The sequence below is a fragment of the Lepidothrix coronata genome, unplaced genomic scaffold (genome assembly GCF_001604755.1).
Source record: "Lepidothrix coronata isolate B3197 unplaced genomic scaffold, Lepidothrix_coronata-1.0 Scaffold17, whole genome shotgun sequence".
Taxonomy (NCBI): domain Eukaryota; kingdom Metazoa; phylum Chordata; class Aves; order Passeriformes; family Pipridae; genus Lepidothrix; species Lepidothrix coronata.
The window spans coordinates 3,597,673-3,620,072 of NW_016690197.1; the positions used below are offsets into that span (position 1 = coordinate 3,597,673).

Consider the following 22,400-nt stretch of genomic DNA (forward strand, 5'->3'; position numbering starts at 1 on the left):
CAAGAAGCTGGCCAGCTTGTTGCCTGGATAGTGTGTGAGCTGCAAAAGTGGCAAGAAACCAGATTTTGAGGTTACACACCACAATACTTATCTTTTTGTTGTTTTTGACATTACTGGCTAGCCAAAGAGTCATATAGAAATACAGCCCAGAGAAAAGTGGATTAAAAAGAAAAACAATCTGCAATGTCTTGGAGCCTGCTTAGAGTCCTTTTGACTACTCATAAATAAAGGGAGAATTTCACAGTTCAAGACATCAATTATAATAAAGAAGTCAGTAGTTAAGCTTGACCATAAAGGAAAAAAATTTAACTCTCCCTAAGTGCATCAGAGATTGTAAAGATTCAACAAGGTTGTCACAGAAGAAAGCACTAGTATAGTATTATTGAATGGAAAAAAGCTGCAAAAACGGTTGTGCATTATTTCTGCAGCTTGAGGACATTTTGTAACTAAAGAAGTAAGAAATAAAAAGTGAAAGTAGAAATTAGTTTCTATTAAGTTTGTCTTCCCTGTCTTGGAATACTTAAGTCCCTTTAAAAACTGTAATTTCCCCTGGGTTTTGTTGCCAGTAAGTGTTCCTTTTTAAAACCAAAAATAAAAGAAATACTCATAACCAGGTCATTGTCATTAAACCTTTCCTGCCATTGCCCTCCTTTCTAATTAGGAGTTGTTTCTCAGTCCTGTCTTGTCTCATGCATAACAGGGTCAACCCACAGTACTTAGATTAATAAAAGTATTTTTCTCTTCAAAGAAATGTTTATGGGAGAATTATTCCCATGGACTCCAGAGAACTCTGTCAGGCCTCACAAAGGGAGTCGTATGTCTGGAGTAAGGCTACAGAAAAAGTAGGTTGGTAGTTTTATCGCAGCCATGACAGAAAGGAAACTGTGTGCTGGTACCCACAGACCTGCATGATTTCCATCTGGTACCCACAGACCTGTGTGATTTCCATCTAGGTTATCACATGCATCAAGCCTGTCACGTTGCTTTGGGTTTCATCAGAGTGCACATGAAACAGAAATCCCGTGTTCTGCTGTACCTGTGTCTCTTAGTGTTGCTCTCAGAAGGTGTGCCTTATTTTCATGAGCATTAAAAGCATCTGATAAAACATTAAGCTTTTTTAGACCTGAAGAGCAATATGGTTTGCAGTTTGTCTTGCAACAGATGCCTGGCTTTCTGTCATGAAGGAGGCAAACCAAAACAACTCATGAGTGGATCCAAGAGATGGGAAGTCAGTGTTCCTAAGGCACTGTGTTTTAAGCTGTGCAGGGAGTATAAGTTGAGATAATTTGCCCTTAAATACACCTGCATTAAAAAAGCATCAGCTATGACTGATGTGGTCTCTTCAGCTGCTGGGGTCAGTCCAGATAACCCATAAATTCTTTATGAACCAAGTATTAACATAGAGATGCTTGCCATGGACTAAGGTAGGATTTTGGAACCTTTCTGCCCCCACCCCTCCTTTTTCAGTTTCAAAAATTAAAAAGAAAGGATAGTCAGGATGATTAATACTAAAAAACAGTTCTGTAGCAGCTTTTGGTAAACAAAAGTGGAGTAGTCATGGCCTGTTAACTTTAATTGAATGGAAGTGCACTGGCTGCCTAATTAATTGTCTATCACCACCTACAGATTATTCTTTTATTAATGTCAGGCTCCATGCATTTCATAGCAAATAAGTATAGATTGTCTTTTCCCCAAGGCAGATGACAATGGGAGCTTGGAGGACAGACAGCTATAATCTGGAACTCTGTCCCATGCTGTTGAGAAGCACCTTGAAGCTGGGCTCCACAGGAGAGGCACTGACAGACACTGCTTTGCAGGAATGCCCACTGCTGGCAAAGATAATAGTCATTTTTTCTTTTTGCCCTCCCTGCCTATCCATTCTGTGCTACTCTCACCAGCAGCATCAATTAAATGCTGTCAGTAAAACCAGCTAGGAAAAGCAGTTTGGAAGTCTTAAAAAAAAACCACAAACAAACAAGGAAATTCCCTCTAGACTTACAAGGAGCCCTGGGTTATTGTCAGATTGAGGATTCAAGGGTGCATGGTTTAACTTCAAAGTTCTTATCAGTCATTGCTAATATTCTCCTTGACATATAATGCTGAGATGTTAAAAAAAAAAAAAAACCCAACAAAAAACCAACAAAACTTAGTTTAATTGACTTTTGGTTTTGCTTAAATAAACTGGGACGTACTATGATCAGATGATGTTTTGGCTGGCATTCCTACCAGTATTTGGAAGACATTCTCTATTTGTCTTAAAAGAAAACACACCAATTTCCTGTACTGACACTCACATGCTCAGTCACCTTCTGCCACCCCCAAGAGGCTGCTGGGCAGCACAATGAGGAAAGTGTTGTACACGGGGAGAAGGAACTGCTGTCTAGTGGGACTTCTGGCTTACACAAGTAGAAAGATAAACACAAACCTTCCTTGTTGTCCCCAGTGCTTCACAGGCTGGGTGGGAGGATAAATATAACCTAAATTAAGTTTTGATGCTTCTTGTCCATTAAAAGTGTTCTTAGCATTCACACTCCCAGTTTTACAAGAGTTCTCCCTTCCGTTTACTGATGGTGCTCTCCATTGCTACAGCAGTGGAGTAATTGGCATCCAATTCAGGTCTGGCTGAAGAAAAGCCTTAGAAGATTCACAGGTAACAAAAAAAACCTGAAAAAATAGCTCTCCCTTTCTGTGGTTGATAGCTTTTTGAGCAAAAGCCAATACTTTTTATTTTCAAAGTCTATTTTGATTTAGATATCATGGAGAGAACACACACGTCTTTCCCGTCATTCATTTATTTAATATACAGCTCAGTCTGGACAGTCTGATAAATTCTGTAGAACAGAAGTGTCTTTGTGAACATTTCTCATGGAAGACAGTCAGTAGAGTGCTGTAGTTTGTATGAATTTGAATTCAAACACTAAGGTACTGCTGCCTCAGATGGCCTAAATCAGCTTAAGTCCCACAGACTGCAGTTAAATAATTTGCTTGAACTATTCTGTCATCTTCCTGGCTTTATACAACTAACCTTGAAATATCTTCAAATATTTTGGTAAGAGAAATTACCAAGCTACAATAAAAGGAGGCTAAATGATACTATTTAGGAATCTAGCTCACAGTTAAATATGTTCTTTTTTTGTTCCCTTCACCTACTATTACTGCAAAGTATTTCCAAGGGTGTCTCTAGATTTCTGTGAACCTTCATCAGCTAATTCAGTCTTGTCTCAGAAAGGTCTGTGGTCAGTAATCACCTCATTGTTTCTTTCTAGGCAAAACTAAAATCCTTTGCTGCCAAAATCATTCAGCTGCTGAAGGAATGGACTGAAACTTTCCCCTATGATTTCCAAGATGAAAAATCCATGAAAGAATTGAAGGAGATTGCTCACAGGATCACACAATGTGATGAGGTAGGGGTGGGTGAGGAAAAAAAGTTAAATTTAAAGCGGTATTTGCCAACTGTTATACGTGGTTTGTCATATTATATACAATACTGCAGGCAGTATTTTCTAAATGGACTAAAGCAGCATTTGCTAAGCTGTCAGTGTAACTACCAGAACATGGGCTGACTGATGGACTTAATGGTCCATTAGCAGAAACTGTCTATGTCTAATCACCAAATGTAAGAAGAAGAGACAAAATAGTCATGACAATATGAAAAGTGACTGTAGTGCAGAAGGAGAAAGAACAGTAACTATAATGGCTCAATATAGCCAACTTTAATAATGAATTATGTACCTTCCTTTGTACATTGTTATTGCTCTGTATGTCTAAGTTTTGCAGGACATGTGAACTAGTTGTATCAAGTGTACTCTTGGCCAGAGTGAAGATTATTATTTAATAGCTCATTCCCAGCTTCTAACAATAATAAGCAACTGTTTTATTGCTATGTTTCAGGTGATGTGCACAGTATTTCCATAAACAAGGTTATATTTGAGCTCTGCTAGATACTCAAATCACCAGTCTTAACAGCTTTGAGTTTTTAGCCTGTGAAGAAAACTAGGCCTCACAAAAGACTTTTAAAGCAAATTTGAATAAAACAAGGACTGTTAGTTATTGGGAGGGGGTGGGGAGTGTTTCTTGGGTTTTTTTGTTTGTTTTGGGTTTTTCCAACACTCACAAAGCCTACACTTTTTGCTTATTGAGAAAGTCACTGTAACTACCATGAGAAGGAAAAAAATAATCAAGAACTGCAAGAGAATTAATTGTAAAATGCCTGTATGAATAGGAAGGGTTACTTACATAGAAGTAGAAGCTTCTCATTGTTTTTAAACCCACAACCTTAAGATATTTTTGAGAACAATTAGCAGGAAATGGGAAGACAGTTGTATTATGTGTTCTTGTTGATCCAAGTACAGAGAAAATGAAGAACAACAGGTTTGACAGCACTGCATGAATCAGGGATAGGACAATACAACTAGGTGTCATCAAGTTATCAAAAGCAAGTATGTCAGCTTTGTTGCATCAGCAAAGCTGTTGACGTGGATGCTACTATGAAAATGTCAGTGCCTTAGCAGGAGGAGAACAGGAAATAGGATTATAATATTCCTTCTATTCCCTTTGTAGACAAAGACAAAGAGGTTGGCAGAGATAGAGGACTTGGCAGAGGTTTTATTTGGTGCCTATATCTTAGTAGTTAATTTGTCTATTACTTTGAACTAGAAAGAAGTCGTGCCCTTTCTTTCTCTTCCCCTTCCCTCCCACTGTTATGTATGAATAATTGGCATTTGAGAAAAACACATCTTCATGGGATGGCTCAGTGCTGTGGTGTCCAAGGCATCTGATGACATCCATTAGTTACAGCATCACCATATTTATGCCCTTAACAAGGCTACCAAGTCAAGTTTCATCAGTGATGAGCTCTACCACATTTGATCCCTAGGAAACATAATTTGACAAAAAGCAGCTTTTGCTCTTCATTTTTTTTACCACATCAAATTACCCATACTATGCTTCAGTGAGAAATTATGGTAAAGGTTTGGGGGTTTATTTTGTATTTTAAAGCTTTCCAAATCCTCTTAAGACACTATTCTTCATTTATAAGGTAGAGAATCAACTGAGGACTCCTACAAAGCAGTCAGGTGTTGTCCAAATGATATCAGACAGCATACCAAATAGCTATAGCTACAGCCAGGGTTGCACCCCAAAGTACAAATGTCTTGTTTGAATTTGTCCTTGAAAGAAGGACAAATTATTGTACAATCATTGGCTTATTTTCCAAAGTTGAAGGAAAATTTAGGGTAAAACTGGTAAGGAAAGGAAAGTGCTAAATATCTGACAGTTGTCTAAGTATTAAGATGCTAATAAATTCACAGTAGCTTAAGTAAGCTGTAGTTTGCGTGTCACTGAGTTTCTTTGTTCACTTTTAAGCAATATCTGCAATACTCTCACGTATCTTCAAGTTTAATTTTCTACAATCCATATCCAGAAAGTCTGCTTCCTCCCAGACGTATGGGTAAGTCAGGCATAGCAGCTGAAGTCAAATGATTTACAATAGAAAGCTCAGCATACCAGAGATCTGAATTAGTGCTTTATTTTAGTTCCCACCACCACGCTCCCTTGGCATTTCGGAACACTTGTAGCACAGTATCAGGAGTGGCTTCAGCCAGCTGCTGTTCAGCAGTAATCCAGTTGCCTCAAGATGAGCTACACTGCCTTCAGCTTTCCATTTGATTTCACTTGGGAGTCAGATTATTGGCTCGTAAAGCAACATTCTGACACCATTATTGTGTAATTATAACATGCAACATACAAGTATTTGGTAGTCATCATCTCTCACATCTGCCACATAATTTCAGTCATCACTGCACATTAGTGGCTTCTTTGAATGGTCACAGATTCATTGCAATTCTTTGTAGTGGATCCAGTTGACTGGCAGAAACCAATACAGCAGGTTGTAAACTAAAGGTTAACCTTGTGGGTATCTCCAAGAGAAATAATTTGCATGAAAGCAAGAGAGGGATTGTGTAATAAAAAGAAGAAGGACTATCTGCAGTTAAATTAATTTTCCTAGCAGCAGAAAGAACATGGTTGGAGAATCTGGGTCATTTAAAGCAGAAACAGGAGAGCTAGAGGAGTAGGAAAAGGATCAAGTTAGCTCTTTGCAGTTGATCTCATAGAGAAATACCTGTAGGACACAATCAATGGCAGAAAAAAAAAAAAAATCACCTTGCCTTAGTTGTCAGAACACTGAGCAGATTATGTGTCTTTGGCGTTACCAGTATGTATCCTCACAGATCCTGTATTTAAAATCTGCACCTGATGAACAAAGAGGCATTTTAGTTGTCCAAGAACATGACATCTATTGTGCTCTTAACCAAATCTTTGGATGCTCTAATTGTTCAAAGCCAAGCCAGAGTATTTCAGGGGAATATTCCTGGTCATAATGTGAATTCCCTGGATTCTGCCTGGGCTAGATAGACTGGATTCATCAATATGTCCGAATGAGAAAGAGCTTTTTGGCACTTGGTGCACAGAGGTTCCAAGAAGCCTTATGCAAGCAACTCAACCTTTCACTATACCCAGCCTTCAGCTGTTTACAGATGCCTTTGAAATGGGGTACTAGGGACGGGAGCAGACCAGCCAAGCAAGTGAAACAGAGCTGGGAAGGCAGGCAGGCATAACAATATCTGTCATTACAGAGCTGTATGGGCATTTAGGACAAGTTCATTTGTCACAGAATGATCAGCTCAGAGAAGATGAAAGAAAATGGATAATAGACATTTATTTTTCCCAGTCAGAAATCCTCTAGTGATCTGTATCTGCAATAGCTAAAGGTTTTTAGCAGTCGTTGTTTCTGCCTTTTGCTTAGGAAAATGGGACAGTGAAGAAGATCATTAGCCAGATGACACAGAATCTCCTGATGGCCCTCTCTGCACGGAGCCAATACCAGGAAATCAGAGAGAAATTCCGGCAACCCGTTACTGACAAAGGCACCATCCTCAAAACCAAGCCACAGTCAACTCAAAAGGACATCCTGAGTGTGTGCTGTGACCCTCTGATCTTGGCACAGCAGCTGACCTACATTGAACTGGTGAGACACTAATTGGTGTGAATTACTTTGTTTTCCGTTTACTAAATATTATTACACTCATCAATATGAATTTTGCTATGGCTTCACTGAGAGCCTTCAGTGTTTCAATCAAAAAATACCAAGTCAGATAATGAACAAGACCAATTAGGTACAACTATAAAAGGAAGGAAGATAAAAGTTACCAAAATGTTCTCCTAACTTTGACTTCATTGATTCTTTTTTTTTTTTCACTGAACTCCCTGTTTGTCTGTACAGTAACAATCTCTCATCTCTCCAAATGCAGGAAAGGGTGAGCAACATTTACCCAGAGGATCTGATGCAGATTGTGAGCCACATGGACTCCCTGGATAATCACAAGGTATAAAAAAAAAGAGTATAGAGGGAAAAAGAAACAAAAAATAACCAGAGTCAAGAGCCTCCATAATATATATGGAGTGTATACATAGGGAGTATACCCTGGGCAAGAAAGACTGACATTTTCTAAGCTTCTTTAAGCTTATGCCTTAAAAAAAACACCCAACAAGATTTTATCAAGACACAAAAAGGAAGTTTATCCTTTGGTACGTTGGCTTTATGATGACACAGGATAGATGTAACACATGGCCTGTTCTCTTGCAGTGCCGAGGTGACGTGACCAAAACCTATAACTTGGAGGCCTATGACAATTGGTTCAATTGTCTCAGCATGCTGGTGGCTACAGAGATTTGTCGGGTAGGTATTCATAGAAAACAAGATAAGCAAAGGGATCCTGGCCCTAAGGACAAAAGGCAGGCAGTGGTCTAATAGAGATTTAAACATTAGCAGGGCAATTAAAGATAATGGCATTATTCAAGCATTAAATTATTTGCATGCTTATATGATTAAGAGTTCAAGGCTATGTTTAGCTTTGCATATATTCTCTAGTTTTGTGCAGCTTCCATAGTAGCATTAGTCATGCAGTGAAATAGAACTTGTGTGGACTGAGTTAGGAGCTATTTTGGATTATTTTTTTTTAATAAATCCAAAGATTCTTAAAAATAATCATATTTAAATGCAGTTTTACCAATAAACAGCTGTCCTTCCACTGCATTTAGATATCATTAGCACTGGTATGTATTCACTTTTTAATTTATATTCATTCATTGTATTAATGCAATATTCATTGTAGAAAAATTGAGAATAGGCTTTTTTAAAGCCTAAAAAGAAAGTGGACTACTGGAAAGGTTAAAAAAAAAAGGGGGGGAGAATAACCTTATTAGAGGTTAAAGTAACTTCTATCATATAATAAACAAAGAAATGGAAGGTGTACTGCCCCAGAAATCCCCTTTCTTTTTTTTCTTTGCATGTGTGTTCTCTTTTTAGATTCCTATTAATGTGTACCAGTTCCAGCAAAAGGGAATTTTTTTCTAGGCAATTAATTTTGCTTTGCCTTTTTTAAAAGAATTTGCAAAACAGGTGTTCAGCATCACTTGCTTGATCCTATGCACCTTTGCATGCGTGGGAATTTGTATATTTGATCATCATTACTACCTGCTCTCAAGAGCTCATTTAGGAGTCCATGCAGCAAAACGAGAAAAGCAGAATGTGGCAATTGTTTTCTCTCACATTTATGTTACATGCCCCTAATCTTAAGTCTGTCCAATGCTTTCCCCACTTCTTGAGAGGTTTGAATGTTTTGCATATATTCTTTCTGATAGGAGTGTCATGTTAGCTTCCTTTTCCAGTAACAGGAAATTGCTGAAAGTCCCCAGCTTGTTTATGCAAGATTCCCAAAGACATTGACCTTATGTATAAACAAAAATTTACACTCCCCCACAACTGCACAATTAATTGGTAGTAGCCCCAAATATTTCTGCTATTTCATTAAAAAATAAAATCGTAACAAAATACCCTCAGGCCTATTTTATGTCTATTCAGCCAACCTGTTACAATGCCTTTGGCTGGACATCCTGTCCAAAATTCAGACTGTCCCTTCCCTCTTAACAGATCTTGGGTTTTTTTCCAGATTGTAAAGAAAAAGCAGCGCACAAGAATGGTGGAGTTTTTCATTGATGTGGCAAGAGAATGCTTCAACATTGGCAACTTCAACTCGATGATGGCTATTATCTGTGAGTTTTTTTTTAACACAGATGGCAAGGGGCACACCATTTTACAACCTGACTGGCAAGGCTTTGCTCACACTTGCCCTAAATTGGCTGCCCACATTATCATGCACACTTCTACAGGGGCAGTGTCTGCCATTGACAGATTAGTGTGTAGGTGGGTGAGTTTTAGCTACAACTTCTGGTTGTCAAGCTGAAATGCCTTCCAGAATGTGTGGTGCTGATACATAAACACAGTTATATTAGACCTATTTTTTTTCAACTCGGTTGTTTCTTTTTCTCCTCTCTCTGTGCATTCAGCTGGCATGAACTTGAGTCCTGTGGCACGGTTAAAGAAAACTTGGTCCAAGGTCAAAACAGCCAAATTTGATGTTTTAGAGGTATGTATAAACTTTTATATATAAATCTACCAAATAGTTTAGTCCAGACCTCTGCTAATTACTACATCAGAGATCACAGAGACACCTGTCAGTGGTCACCACCACATAAACGTTAGGAAGAGCATTTCCTGAATTTCAAACTCTCTACTTGTCTGCAAAGAAAAGTGGATAAAGGTTTTCTTCAGGTTATTTTTTTCTAGCATATTTTTGCCCATTTAACTTCGAGGTAGTTTCCACTCCAGTAAATGCTGCCTTAAAAGTAATTAGAGTACTCCACCTAGTGGCGATCTGCATGGAAACAAAACCCAACTGAAACGGTCATCAAAAAGAGAGGTGACTGCAAATGAGAATATTGGGTTTTCCCCCAGATAGTCATCTATGATTTCCTTTCAGTCTGCTTTGCTTCAACGGTTAATGGAATAGATGTAAAGCCAGCAGAGAATCCTCCTTTCAAACAAGATAGAAGTTAGAAAAACCTGCATCCAAACCTGATTAGTATGAAGATGCTCTATCTTCAAAGTCTAAAAAGGGACCAAACAAATTTATAGAGAATGAACTCTGATGGTTAGATCAAAGTTTCTTATTTGTAGGACACATGTATTACTTGACTGTCTTTTTCCCCCTGTATAAAAACAGCATCACATGGATCCATCCAGCAACTTCTGTAACTACCGCACAGCCCTGCAAGGAGCAGCACAGCGATCTCAGACTGCCAACAGCAACCGAGAGAAAATAGTCATCCCAGTTTTCAACCTGTTTATTAAAGATATCTACTTTCTACACAAAATACACACCAACCGCTTGCCCAATGGGCAGATAAATTTCAAGGTAGGACTTTGCTGTGGTAGAAACTGTAATGCTTGTTAAACATTGTCCATTGCAAATATTTGCCAGTTTTGAACTCCTAGCTCATTATATTACCAATCCCTTCAGCTTTGCTGTGATCTAGACAAAGTGGTATCATTATCTAGGGGAAATTATTTGAATCACATTTCTGTGAAAGCCAGTGGTTGCTTTTCTGTGGCAGCACAGCAAGCCATCACATCGGATCAAATTCTGATGGGTAACTTCACCCTAAATCATCAGTGTGAGCTCACTGAACCTCATCCATTTAGCTTGCTATAAATGCTGCACACAACCAGCAAATTGTATTTATCAGGTCTTCAAGGGAGGTTCTACAGGTTCTGGATTCTCTCTCCCCAGTTAATAAACATGCATGTCTAAAAGACCACAGACTGTCAAAAATATTTTTGACAAAAAATTTTTTGTCATTACTAAGGCTGGGTAAGGGGGCACACAGAATATACAGGATTATGGATTTCTTAAAATCCTAGGAAGGAAAGGATATCTAAAGTTTTTATATGTTATTTTGATTATTTCCTAAATTGAAAGAATGCTTTATGAAAAAATTAGGTATGTCACACTTCATTTAAATTGAAGTTTGGAAGTGTAAAAAGTGAAATAAATAAAAACAACCATTTACTGTCCAGTTCCAGTCACAAGCTAATTTAGACATATGGCACAGAAAATAGGCCAAGGCACTATTATATATGAAGAAAAGGTTGATGATGAAAAGAATTCAAGGCAAAAGACTGGACAGCAGAGATATACTCTTCTAAACTTGAGAGACTAAGTAACAGCTGATGAGGAATTAGGAGCAAGAGGGCGAGATGAAGGGTGCAGTAAGAAGAAAGGATAACAGTGAAGTCTGAGTAAGGGACAATAAGCAGCAGCATGAACAAGAACAAGACTGAGATCTTCTGAAATTGAAACAAAAAAACTAATATTTGAAAAAAACATTATTTTAATAATTCTCTTTTAATTAATTCATGCAGAAGTTCTGGGAAATTTCAAGACAGATTCATGATTTCCTGACATGGAAGCAGGTTGAGTGTCCTTTTGAAAAGGACAAGAAGATCCAGAGCTATCTACTCACAGCACCCATTTATAGTGAAGAAGGTACAATCCTTTACTGAACATTATAATGAGTCTTCCTACTTGTTGAAATGCAGACAGAACATGCAGCTAAAAATATTAATGTGCAAAAATGTATTTGATAGCATGATTAGCATTTCCATATTGGTTTCTGATAATGAAATTTATTCTGCTAAGTTACACTTGCTATATACCCTTTAGACATTTTTTTTTTCAGTTGAAGAACCCACATATCTGATTTTTCTTATTTTATTTACTAGCTCTGTTCATTGCATCCTTTGAAAGTGAAGGTCCAGAAAACCACATGGAAAAAGACAGCTGGAAAACACTCAGGTATGAAGCTTCCTCAGAACATAAGTCTTTTTGGAAACACACACAGGCATGTCATCATCAGCTTCTTCTGTCCTATTTGCATACCCAGCTTAAAACCAAAATAAAATTGTTTTCCCTTCAAAATTCAAATCTGAAAAAGTTCAGCGGGGCTTAGATTTTGGTGCAGCTTTTTCAGCCAGATCTGTTGATGCTGCAAGATCACTGCTGGGACTATGAAAGAGAATATGCTTTATTTTGGCTATCAAATATAGTAAAATAATCTACATTTTTAGTAGCGCTCAGACACACTTTTCTCAGGGAAACAAACATATAGAGATACTAAGAAGGTGCTCTCCTCATAGCTATCCACTTACAAATCTTATAAAAGGATGAAAATTTCTAAAAATACTCCAGTTGTCAGCCTTCTCTAAGGGATAAAGTCCCAATGACTCCTCATCCTTGTGAGAATGGGAAGCACCATTTCCATGTACTTGATGAGATCAATTAATTAAATTTCATCCAATATTGAGGCCAAGGCAGAGAGATTCAGGCCTTCATAAATCATGTTAAGATTTAACATATCTGTACCAGATAAAGAATGAACAGAGGCCTGTATGCCCCGAGCTGCAGTTGAGCTTCATTATGACTATATTGTCTTCAGTGAGACATTATTTCTTATTGATCACAACGTTTCCAAGAAAGTCCATGTAACCTTTTTCTTATGACACCAGTGCAATGTACCTCCCATGAAATCCAGCACTGTTCAGCATGCAACAGTTTAGGATGACAGAGGAACATGTTATATGCCTGAGTGAATCCTAAGGCCCCGAGGTAATGTTATGCAAGTTAAAGTTTCATTTCATTTAACATCAGCATCCTTATTGGAATTCATAGATGTATTCCAGTTTCTAGCAGTTGAAAAATCTATCCCTTGAAGAAAAGCTAATGGTGCAAGATAGATCCATTGCAGATCTGAAAAACTTTTTGTTCTGATAGAAAAAATAATTTTACTTTTTTTGTTACTTTGTCTTTTAGGACAACTCTGCTTAATAGAGCCTGAGATTTTTGGATCTGATTTGCAGACTTTGAAGCACATCTAATGAACATGTTTTTACAACATGAATGAAAGACTTGGACTGTGCTAAGAAAGACCTCACTGGATGAGGTCTGTTTTGTATATACAGTAACTTTTATGAAATAAAATGTGGTAAATATTTCACATGTCAACCTTAAGGCACTTACTGAAGGGTTTTGGTTTTTTATTTTAAATATAAGGGCAGGGCCCTGTTCTCAGAGATGAAATGTATCATGGGAGATGGTATCCCTGGGGAGATCTTATTCTATCAGCATCCAAATTTTTATTTTTTATTACTTCCACCAAAATAAGTACAAATTAAAACACACATCCAACTGAAGCCAGTGTTCAGGTTAAATACTCCATTGGACCAGTATCCTACAGAACACTCAACACGTCTCTAGCTTTGAAATTAGCAAAACTGTTCACAGGTGTTAGTAAGTGTCTGTAGAGTCAAGGCCTTTGACATCTGCAGTAAGCATGTTCCTCTCCTACATCAGAAAATAGTGCCTTACAAGGTACTGATCTCGTTTAGTGTACCTTATTACGCTGGACTGGAAGTAAAGGAAATAAAAATATGGATGTCTCGAAACCAGCTACAATGTACTTTTTAAATAAAATGGAGAATTATGGCACATGAAGTAGAGTATACCTGCCTGTAACACTGATGGTGCAGCAAACCTATTTTTGTTACATGATTTAAAGAGATAAGATGGGATAACTGCTGGGGTATGTGCGTTTGTGTGTGAGTATGTGTGCGTGCACATGTGATGATGCACACATGTCTAAGTTTTAATACTTCTGGGAACTATCCTTTAAATTCTGGCTGTCAGAGTAGTTTGTGTTTTCCTTTTGAAAAATCAGGGATTTTTTTTTGTTTGTTTGTTTGAAGAGAAGGATGTCTAATCTAGATTATCTCTGCAAAACGGGCCTAGTACTTTGTTTTAAAAAGAGTTTTTGGAAAAAACAAAAAAAAAATCATCATGGGCTAGGGAAAGGGAAGTAAACTCAGATGTCTGATTTGAAGTTAAGGCTAAAGTTTCCAAAGAAGCTTAAGAGTTCTTCACCACTGAATTGGTCGTTTAATTCCCTTGGTTCCTTTGAAAAGTCTAGTCTGCACTTACAGACAATTAAAACAGAGACCAATTTAGGATGCAAGCTTTTTCTAGTCTTTTGCAAGGCATGTCTGGGCCAGAACCCATTGAAATTTAAGGGCAAACACCATAAGAAATTAATCAAACCTTTGAACCCAGGTCAGTACCAAAATCAGAGGTGATCTGCAAACCCATTTCTAGTTTCTCCTTTTAGTCTTGAGTTTACACCTAATTCAGCTATTCAAATTAGTACCTGAAGAGCTTATGTTAAGATTCAAGGTATTCATTTCCAGGAAAGAAAATATATAGTTCAGAACTTATTTTCTCATTTGATCTCTGAATTAAGAAAAAAAACAAGCTCAGATTAAAATTATTTTGTCTAATGAACAAATTATTACTCACAAATACCTACTTGTCCCTTCCAGTAATTGTTCTCTTAAGGCTTGAGGGCAGAATGTAAAATAATGACTTGAGCCAGATGATTAGATTGAGGGTTTTAATTGGGTTTTTGTTTGTTTGTTGGGTTTTTTTGGTTGGTTGTTTTTTTTTAACCAACAAAAAACAAGTCCCTCTAGAGTTGACAGTGGTTACAGCCTCCCTCACAGAGCATTGCAGAAGACCTCTGCAAGGACTTCTTTAAAAATGACCAGCTCTAGGTAGACGGTGTTTATCTTATTCTGCCTTCTGTTGAAGAAGGGGCAAGACTTGCTGGACTGAGGGTCTGGTTTATTCCAGTTCAGTAGACTCTTCCTGCTTGAGTGCCTACAACCAAGAGCAGTGCCACTGTTTCATGTAGCATCTGCAATCGCTTAGTAGAAATTTGCTGTATTGGCCCTGTAGTGCGGTGAATAATTAAGAAGAGCTTTCCCTCTTTCACTTCCCCCTTGACAAATACTTAAAATTAGGAGAGTAAGTCGAGGTAAGGAAGGGAGACAAATCAACATTTTCCTATTCCCATAGCATTGACATCAAAGAGAAACAAAAGCAAGTTATACCATGAGGAAGGTAGAAGTAGAATACTAACTGTTAACAAGAACAGCCCAGGAAAGGGGAAGGAATAATTCTTATGACCTGCTGCTATTTTTCCTGTGCTGAAGTGCTGACCTCTTCAGCCCTGGATTACAGTAAGAATATTTATACTGTATTATTACAGTGTTTTGCACTTTCAGAGATGTTCTAGCTAGTAACATTGTCAGACACTATATGAGGGATTGTATATCAGCTTTGTTTATGTAATTGAAGTTTAAAAGGGATGCTTAAAATTTAAGAAAAAAATATATATTTGAAATGCAATTTTAGAACACTTTCTGTAAATGTATAAAAGAGCTTTCACATGAATGTGCACTTCACCGGTCAATCAGTCCAAGTATATACTTGAAAACCATGCAGTATCTACATTGGCTCCTTTTTATTTCTCCTCCTCAGTTTGATACATTCCTTAAATACCGTGTTTTGCTATTCTGAGCTGAAATGCTAAATATAATGCTGTACCATAAAGCAGGATATTCTGTGTTTGACTGGATGTGCTTGCATTAATAAAAAAAGAAACTTGCTTCAACCAGGATTGGCTTTTTCCATAGTTATTTTTCACTGGCAGAGTTATCAAGCCACAACCAAGCAGCTGAATGAGGTGAACCAACTGTGAGAAGGAAATACAGTCATAATGAACCAACCGGTTACTTTCTGACTTACAAAACTATACTATGAAATATTTAAATATCTTCCCACAAAGGCAAGAGTAGCACTAAGCCAACAATATGCTGCCACTTATAATGTTCTCTCTGTAACAAGATTTTATGACTTCGATACAGTGTCTCTGCTACAGAATATTTTCATTCTCTCAATGAAAGTGATTAACAGTTCCACTCTGTAAAAACATTGTGTCCTAAGAGTTGCATTTCTTTTTTTTTTTTCCTCTGATATATTTATCCTTTCAACAGGAAAGCACAGAACCGTTTGGTGGCTGCAGCACACTGCAGGGTTTCCTGTGGCAAGGATCCGTTGACATTTCACCACCCCCAGACCTTTGGTTGCAACCACTATCCTTTTTCATGCCCTACTTTACAGAAGCAAAGCCACTTCTCCAAGGTCACACAGAGACAAGCACAGAGCTGTGAGGAGAATCCAGCTTTTCTAACGCACTGCTCCAGAGCGACCCACACTCCCTCCTTTCTCAGGGATATAAGCCTTAAAAAAAAAATTAGATCTTGCAAGTGCAGGAGCTCTGGAGGTCCTGTAAGCATTTTTAATCTGTTGGAAACTCCCTAGGGGAATTGTTTTGGTAAGCAGCCATCCACGACAGACTTGCAGAGTTGAACAGTACTACGCTCAGTCATCATAGCTCATTAGGAAAGATAATGATGTTTACCAGCATTAAGAGGATCAAGCAGATAAGCGTCTTCCTGATGGCCAGTTCACACTCATAATTAATATGAATATCACCTCCTTGAAAACTCACTTCCAATTATGTCCCATCCAGTCATTAGGATAAATTAGCTATTTACACAGGCCTAAGAACAAGCAATAAAATTGCTTTCCAGGCACTTTACTGCCATTAGAGCACAACATACTCTGTCAAGCAGTAGCTCAATGCCAGTAAGATATCCTTAGTTACTTTAGCACCAATTTGATTTATCAAGTTAATAGTTCCCAAGGAACAGCTTTCTTTTAGCAAATAACTCATAGAGCAAAATTCAGCTGAGTAGTCAGCTGACAACTGATATTAGTACATCTTTTGGAGAGAAATCAGTAATTCTTCTGAGGATGTGCTGACAGATCTCCTCTCCTCAGTCTTCAATGTATATAGTTTTATCAGGGCAGCCCCAGCTTCCCAGCTAACCAGAAAATCCTACAAACAGTATATGGAAGCACATTTTTGACCTGGTTGTCTGCAGCAATTAAATAGGGTTGTGTGGACAGGAAGATAGTTAAAAAAAAATTTAAAAAAATCAAATTGAAGAAAGAATTAATCTGAAACTGTTAATGCATGTTGTCAAGGAAGTTTCCAGACCAGTGAGCATGGAAATATTAGCAATAGTTGCTTTCAAATGCTTCCTTCCATGGTTGCCCCCGGAATGGCAGGGATAGCTGGGTATGTTTTGAAGTTCCAGCCCATCTCTATGGGTCCCCATAGAGCTCCCTAACAGTGCAGAGGTTTGCTGTCCTTCACTGCTCCCCAAGATGGGCCTTCGGGTTTGGAAGAGAAAGAATCCAAATTTAGGGGTATAGTTCTGCAGTAATTTGGAGGTACAATCTAAATTGTAACCATTTCTCTAATATTGTAACAGTAAAGAATTGAAATGTTTTTAGTATTTCCCATGTTGTAAGCAGTTTTTGACATCAGCATTTTTGTGGTTTCTTGATACCACATTCAGCTTTTGCATAGAAAATCGATGCAGTTGATTGCTGTAAAACATCTTAGGGATATTGGTTTATTTTCGTAATGAAATATTAAAAAGCAATCAAGTTCTATGTCAAGCAGGGAGTGCTGATCCAGTCTGAGACAGATATTCTGCCCCTTTACTTAAGGGGTGTGATGAGGAAGCAATTCAAGCCACTAGGAAATGCAACTTAAATTTAAAATTACCAAGCCAATAAATACACTGTTTCTAATCTACTAGGATGCATACTTTACAATATTGATTATTTAGGCTTCTGACAACTACTAATAAAAAGAACTTATATTTTGAAGTTCTGTAAGAAACAGTGTTTGGCAAAACCAATATACAGTTACTTGAAACTATTAGCAGCACCTACCAGGAGGAGAACCAGAACTAACCACACACACGCACAAACAAACAAAGCAGCCAAAACCCAAGTCTGTTGCCACACAGAGGATTCCTGTTAACAACCCGACCTCAGCACTAAGTGTGGAGACCATATTACAGGATTGAAAGAAAGCTGAAAGCGAACACAAACCAAAGCACCGGTTTCGAACATTTCCACCTAATCCAGGACAGGAAAGAAGAAACTTGAAATTCAGCGGAAATTCACTTCCAATATTTTTAATCTTATTTTGTGTCTTCAGATTAAGTAGGTATCTTAATCTTAAAAGTCATATACTTCTGTTTGGAGGCAGAAGTCAAATGAGTTAGAGCAGAATCTCCTTACACAGAAAACTACTTAGTATCTTTTTAATCCCTGTCACATGAGCACACTAAGACCTCTTCTGATTCTGGGACATTTTAAATTCAAGGCATCTTGCTATCCATCAGTGTCAACACTGAATGTTTCCTTTTAAATATTTACATAATTTCCAGTTGTTTACATTCAATTCAAAGAATATATTGCTAACAACACTCCACCTCCACAAATATCTATTAAAATTGCAAAGTGAAGTACAACTTACAATCACAGCAACAGAGCACTGGGGGACTCAGCGAACACAGTTTTAAGTGATGCAGTTGACTGAAGTCTTGAACACTTATGGCTCTGCCAGAATTTAATGAAACACTGAACTATTCATATCTGTGGACATAATAACTCAGTGCTGAAGAACTGATCTCAGTTTAGAAAAAAAAAAAATCACTCCTAAAATGGTTCAAAAACAAAATCCAAGCAAGTAATGAATAAATTCACAGGTCCAAGCCAATCAATTTTTTCTCATGTGCCACTTATCTCCCTTTTTAAAATTTTCACAGTACCCAAGTATTCCAAGAAGAATTTCACAAGAACCCAGCACCCAAAAGGTCACTTGGACAAGATTTTTAAAAACCACAAAAGATAAACAGAAAAACCCCCAACATCTGCTCTATGTGGACTGCATTTACAGGCCAGGACAACACTCCAGCTGCTCCCCAGAACTGCATGGCCCAGAAAAGCATGTGACTCTCACACTAAGAGAGTAACCCAAGCATTGATCTGACTCTGAGCTCTCTCCAAAGTGTACCTGAGCACCAAGCAATCTCAAAGGTTTTTATTTTCTCTTCAAACCATCCCTTTAACATGATCATTTTCCCCATGGACTGTAATGCAAACAGCAAGAAGCCACTTAAGCTTGCATAAGGCTGCAGGAAATCTGTGCAAGAGCTCAGGCTCTCACAGGGCCAAAGCTGCTGCTGTGCCTGTTATCTCATGTTTCCACAGCTCTGCTCAGCTTCACCTCCCGCCTCCTCCACACTCATCACGCTGTGCAAATGCCCCCCACTGCTTCTTAGAGGAGCAGCTCCACATTTGCTTCACAGCTATGACTCTTCTTGCTGGGCTCACTTGCCACCACCTTCAGCAGGAGCCAGCTGAGTCATACACCATATCTGGGAAGGCTCATTGATAGCCTCTGCATTAAACTTGATTTCACTCTAGAGATATATTCTTTTTTTAAAACAGCATTTGTACCTGACATCTGAGAACACTTCAGTACTGGCAAAGAGCATATGCTCCCCTCACAGACATGCAAATGGCAAAGGAACTGCAAAAAGCCAGTCAAACAAAAAAAAAAAAAACAAGCAAAAGCCAGCACTAACACTGACATGGCAAATGGCAGGGATGAGTTAATATCCACTTTCACGTGCAATTCAAGTACAAATGCAAAGCATTCTACCTATGAAAGAAAATTGTAAAGGCCTTTGCTAAGTTAACTTGCATCAGCAAAGAGTTTTTACACCATTTGTAATGAAAGATGAGAGGACATGCATCAAGAGACCTAAGTCACGCATGATATACAAGTCCTACAGATACAAGGCAAACTTGAAATTGTTAGAGCTGAAAATGCTCCTGAAAATCTCACCATACCACATACAAACTTACAGCAGCTCAAATAAACCACTTAAACCACAGACTTCAAGTTTAGAAAGACTTCTTTACTTTATCCTGGAATAGGACTAAGCTAACCAAAACAAGGCTGTGTTTTAATAAAACCTTAGGCAAACATTTAGACTTAAATATAAAAGGGCTTTATTTAACATTCTACCTCCAGGTCAGAAGTACTTTTGCTGCATGGCACTGCCATACAGATCCCAGCTACAACACCTGCTCTTCAAACCCAGCACAACACTTCCTTTACAAAAGCACATAAGATATCCTAATAAAACAGTGGAAGCCATTCCCCTTTTTGATGCAGTCTCAGAGCAGTATATCCTGGAAATAACAGCAAAACATTTACCTTATTTGAACACAGGAGAGAGACCACATTGCTCGAGAAAAAAGAACCTTTTCCTGGCAGCTTCAGATACCAAATGAGAGGAACCAGTTATTCCACAGGGCTAATTAATCCCACAGCCACCATGGTTACTGTAAGCACAGCACCTCTAGGACTGGTCTGAAGCCCAACCAGATCTCAACTGCTCCGTGTAGCACAGCTCTTCACCTCCCAAAGGAGGTGTGGACCCATCTCCAGCTGGTGCAAACTCACCCGGGCCTGAAGGCAATCACGTGCCAAAATTCACAACACCTGGAATCCCGGGCCATGGAAAGCCAGTCAGCAGAGGGGCACTGGGTGTGTAGGGGGTGCTTGCACCAGCCCTCCCAGGTGTGTCCCGTTCAGCTGCCCTGCTGATTGCAACAGTCAGGCAGCCCAAACACACTTCTCAGTGCCAGGCATTCAGAAAAACTGATACTATACCAACAAAAGCAGAGGTGTGCAGAGCCCATGCAACCACAGAAATATAAAAAAACCAGCATTATATCATAGTCTCCTTTCCTGTAAAGCTTTTTCAGTGAAGACAGAGGTGAAGCCCTTTAGATTGCAATCAGTCAGGCCTGACAAGGGGAAGCTGCACTGTGGGGGCACGAACCAAACACTGCTTAAGTTTAGGCATAACGGGATGTTCCTCGTTTTCCTTCACAGCTGAGTAAAATTTCAATGACTAATCTCCTGAACATGAATTTGGGGGTCACACACAGAGCAAGAGCACCTCAGGCAAATGAAAGCTACATCCACCTTGGTTACACAGAAAACTTTTATCATTACACTGATGCATCAATGAGTTACTAACTTATGCTGAATCACCATTTTTAAAGGCTTTTACTTGCTGATCTGACAAAGCAAAAAGCTGAATAATTTTATTTTAGTTGATCAATTTTATTTTGGCCTGCACTAAAACCTTCAATTTAAATACACGTCTGCATTCCGATACAAGTGGTTAGGGCTAATCTACTACTTCTCTTTCCCTCCTCATGCAATTCTCCAGTCTTAAACACAGTTTACAAAGTTTTGATTTTCACAGGTGTGTGCATCTCAGTCTTTTATGAAAATAAAAAAAGCCAGTAAGTATTTTCTTCTGGATGCAGCAGACCCAGAACTAAGTATTTCCCTAAGGTTTTTCAATTTTTTCATCTCTATTTTCTGATTCTCCAAAACAGTATCTACTCTCATTGAATAACATTTTTAAACAAATTAAAAAACACAACCCGCTATCTTTCCTGTAAAGGGTCTAAAATAAAACCATACCCTGAGCTAATCTTATCTTGTCTTCCCTTAAAGAAGAACACCTCCCCTTCCCTCTGGGGAATTTATATATTGTAAATTCCTTGGAAAAGGTTACAATTTATGTGGATAGCATAGAACATAAAAAAAAAAAAGAAATTACTTTTTGATTCAGTGGAGCATGTTCCTGTTTAAACAACTGTTACTATATTTAATACTCTAGCACTAAAATGCAGTGACTCCTCCGGGAAAACACAATTGGCTTTTTACACTTGGACCACAGCTTTAAAAAAAGTGCATTATATAAACAGCATCTGTCAAAACACAAGGCTGTCCCAAAACCCAGACACGTCACCCAAATGACGACCCTGGGTGCACAATCAATTGACTCCAAAGCCTGATATTGTCATTTTCCTTTGCAGTGCCCCAGCAGCAGCATCCCAAGCTGCACAGCATGGGGTTTATCCTCCATCTGCAGGCAGAGCACACCTTGGGAAAGCCAAGACCAGGTCTCCTCTGCTGAGCCAGTGATGATGCCTGCATGGCAAACACCCATTTCTGACATCCTGGAGCTGTGCAGGTCAGAGCTGTTGACAACCCAAGTGCACCACTCAAAACCTTGATGTTCCTCCTTTCTCTAGGAATTGCCTGTGCCTCCAACCAAAAGGCCTTGACCAAGGTTTTTGTTTTCTGTTCGCACCAGCTCAGGCTGGAGCTGAGCAGCAGTATCGTGAACTCATTATCCACACTGAGGCATTGATAATTAAGTTACTGAACTTGTTTTGTGGGAGGAGACACTCCTGGGGCTTATCTTCTCCCTCAATTAATTCAATTCTGTGTTGGTTGCTAAAGTAGACAGCAAACTCAGCCCAAGGCTCTATTGGCCGAGCAGCCAGCAGCTCCCATGGCACACACTGGCTGCTGGGATCTTCCCACCAGCAGGGAGCACAGTGATTCTGTCTGCAGCCTTGGACCACCCCATTCCCACCACCTGACCTGGTAGCTGCACTCTCCACAGGGGCTGCAGATCCATGCAGTAAGGATTTTATCTCTGCAGCCCCCAGCCCTCGAGACACACACATCTTTCAACCAAACTTATTCGTAAAGCAACACACCGAATAGATTTTATTATT

At 38.7% G+C, this 22,400-nt stretch overlaps 1 protein-coding gene across 3 annotated transcripts in view; it reads left to right on the top strand.

Annotated features, from left to right (window-relative positions):
* RASGEF1A (RasGEF domain family member 1A) overlaps positions 1-15,468 on the top strand; it is a 160,191-nt gene extending 144,723 nt beyond the window's left edge. For all 3 annotated transcript variants that reach the window (XM_017807187.1, XM_017807189.1, XM_017807188.1), the window contains 10 exons: positions 3,267-3,404; positions 6,806-7,027; positions 7,311-7,385; positions 7,646-7,738; positions 9,012-9,114; positions 9,409-9,488; positions 10,125-10,316; positions 11,324-11,447; positions 11,684-11,756; positions 12,771-15,468. In XM_017807187.1, the coding sequence (XP_017662676.1) occupies positions 3,267-3,404; positions 6,806-7,027; positions 7,311-7,385; positions 7,646-7,738; positions 9,012-9,114; positions 9,409-9,488; positions 10,125-10,316; positions 11,324-11,447; positions 11,684-11,756; positions 12,771-12,795 (1,125 nt within the window). In that variant the 3' untranslated portion in view covers positions 12,796-15,468. The remainder of the gene's footprint in view (positions 1-3,266; positions 3,405-6,805; positions 7,028-7,310; positions 7,386-7,645; positions 7,739-9,011; positions 9,115-9,408; positions 9,489-10,124; positions 10,317-11,323; positions 11,448-11,683; positions 11,757-12,770) is intronic.
* Positions 15,469-22,400: the final 6,932 nt, after the last annotated feature.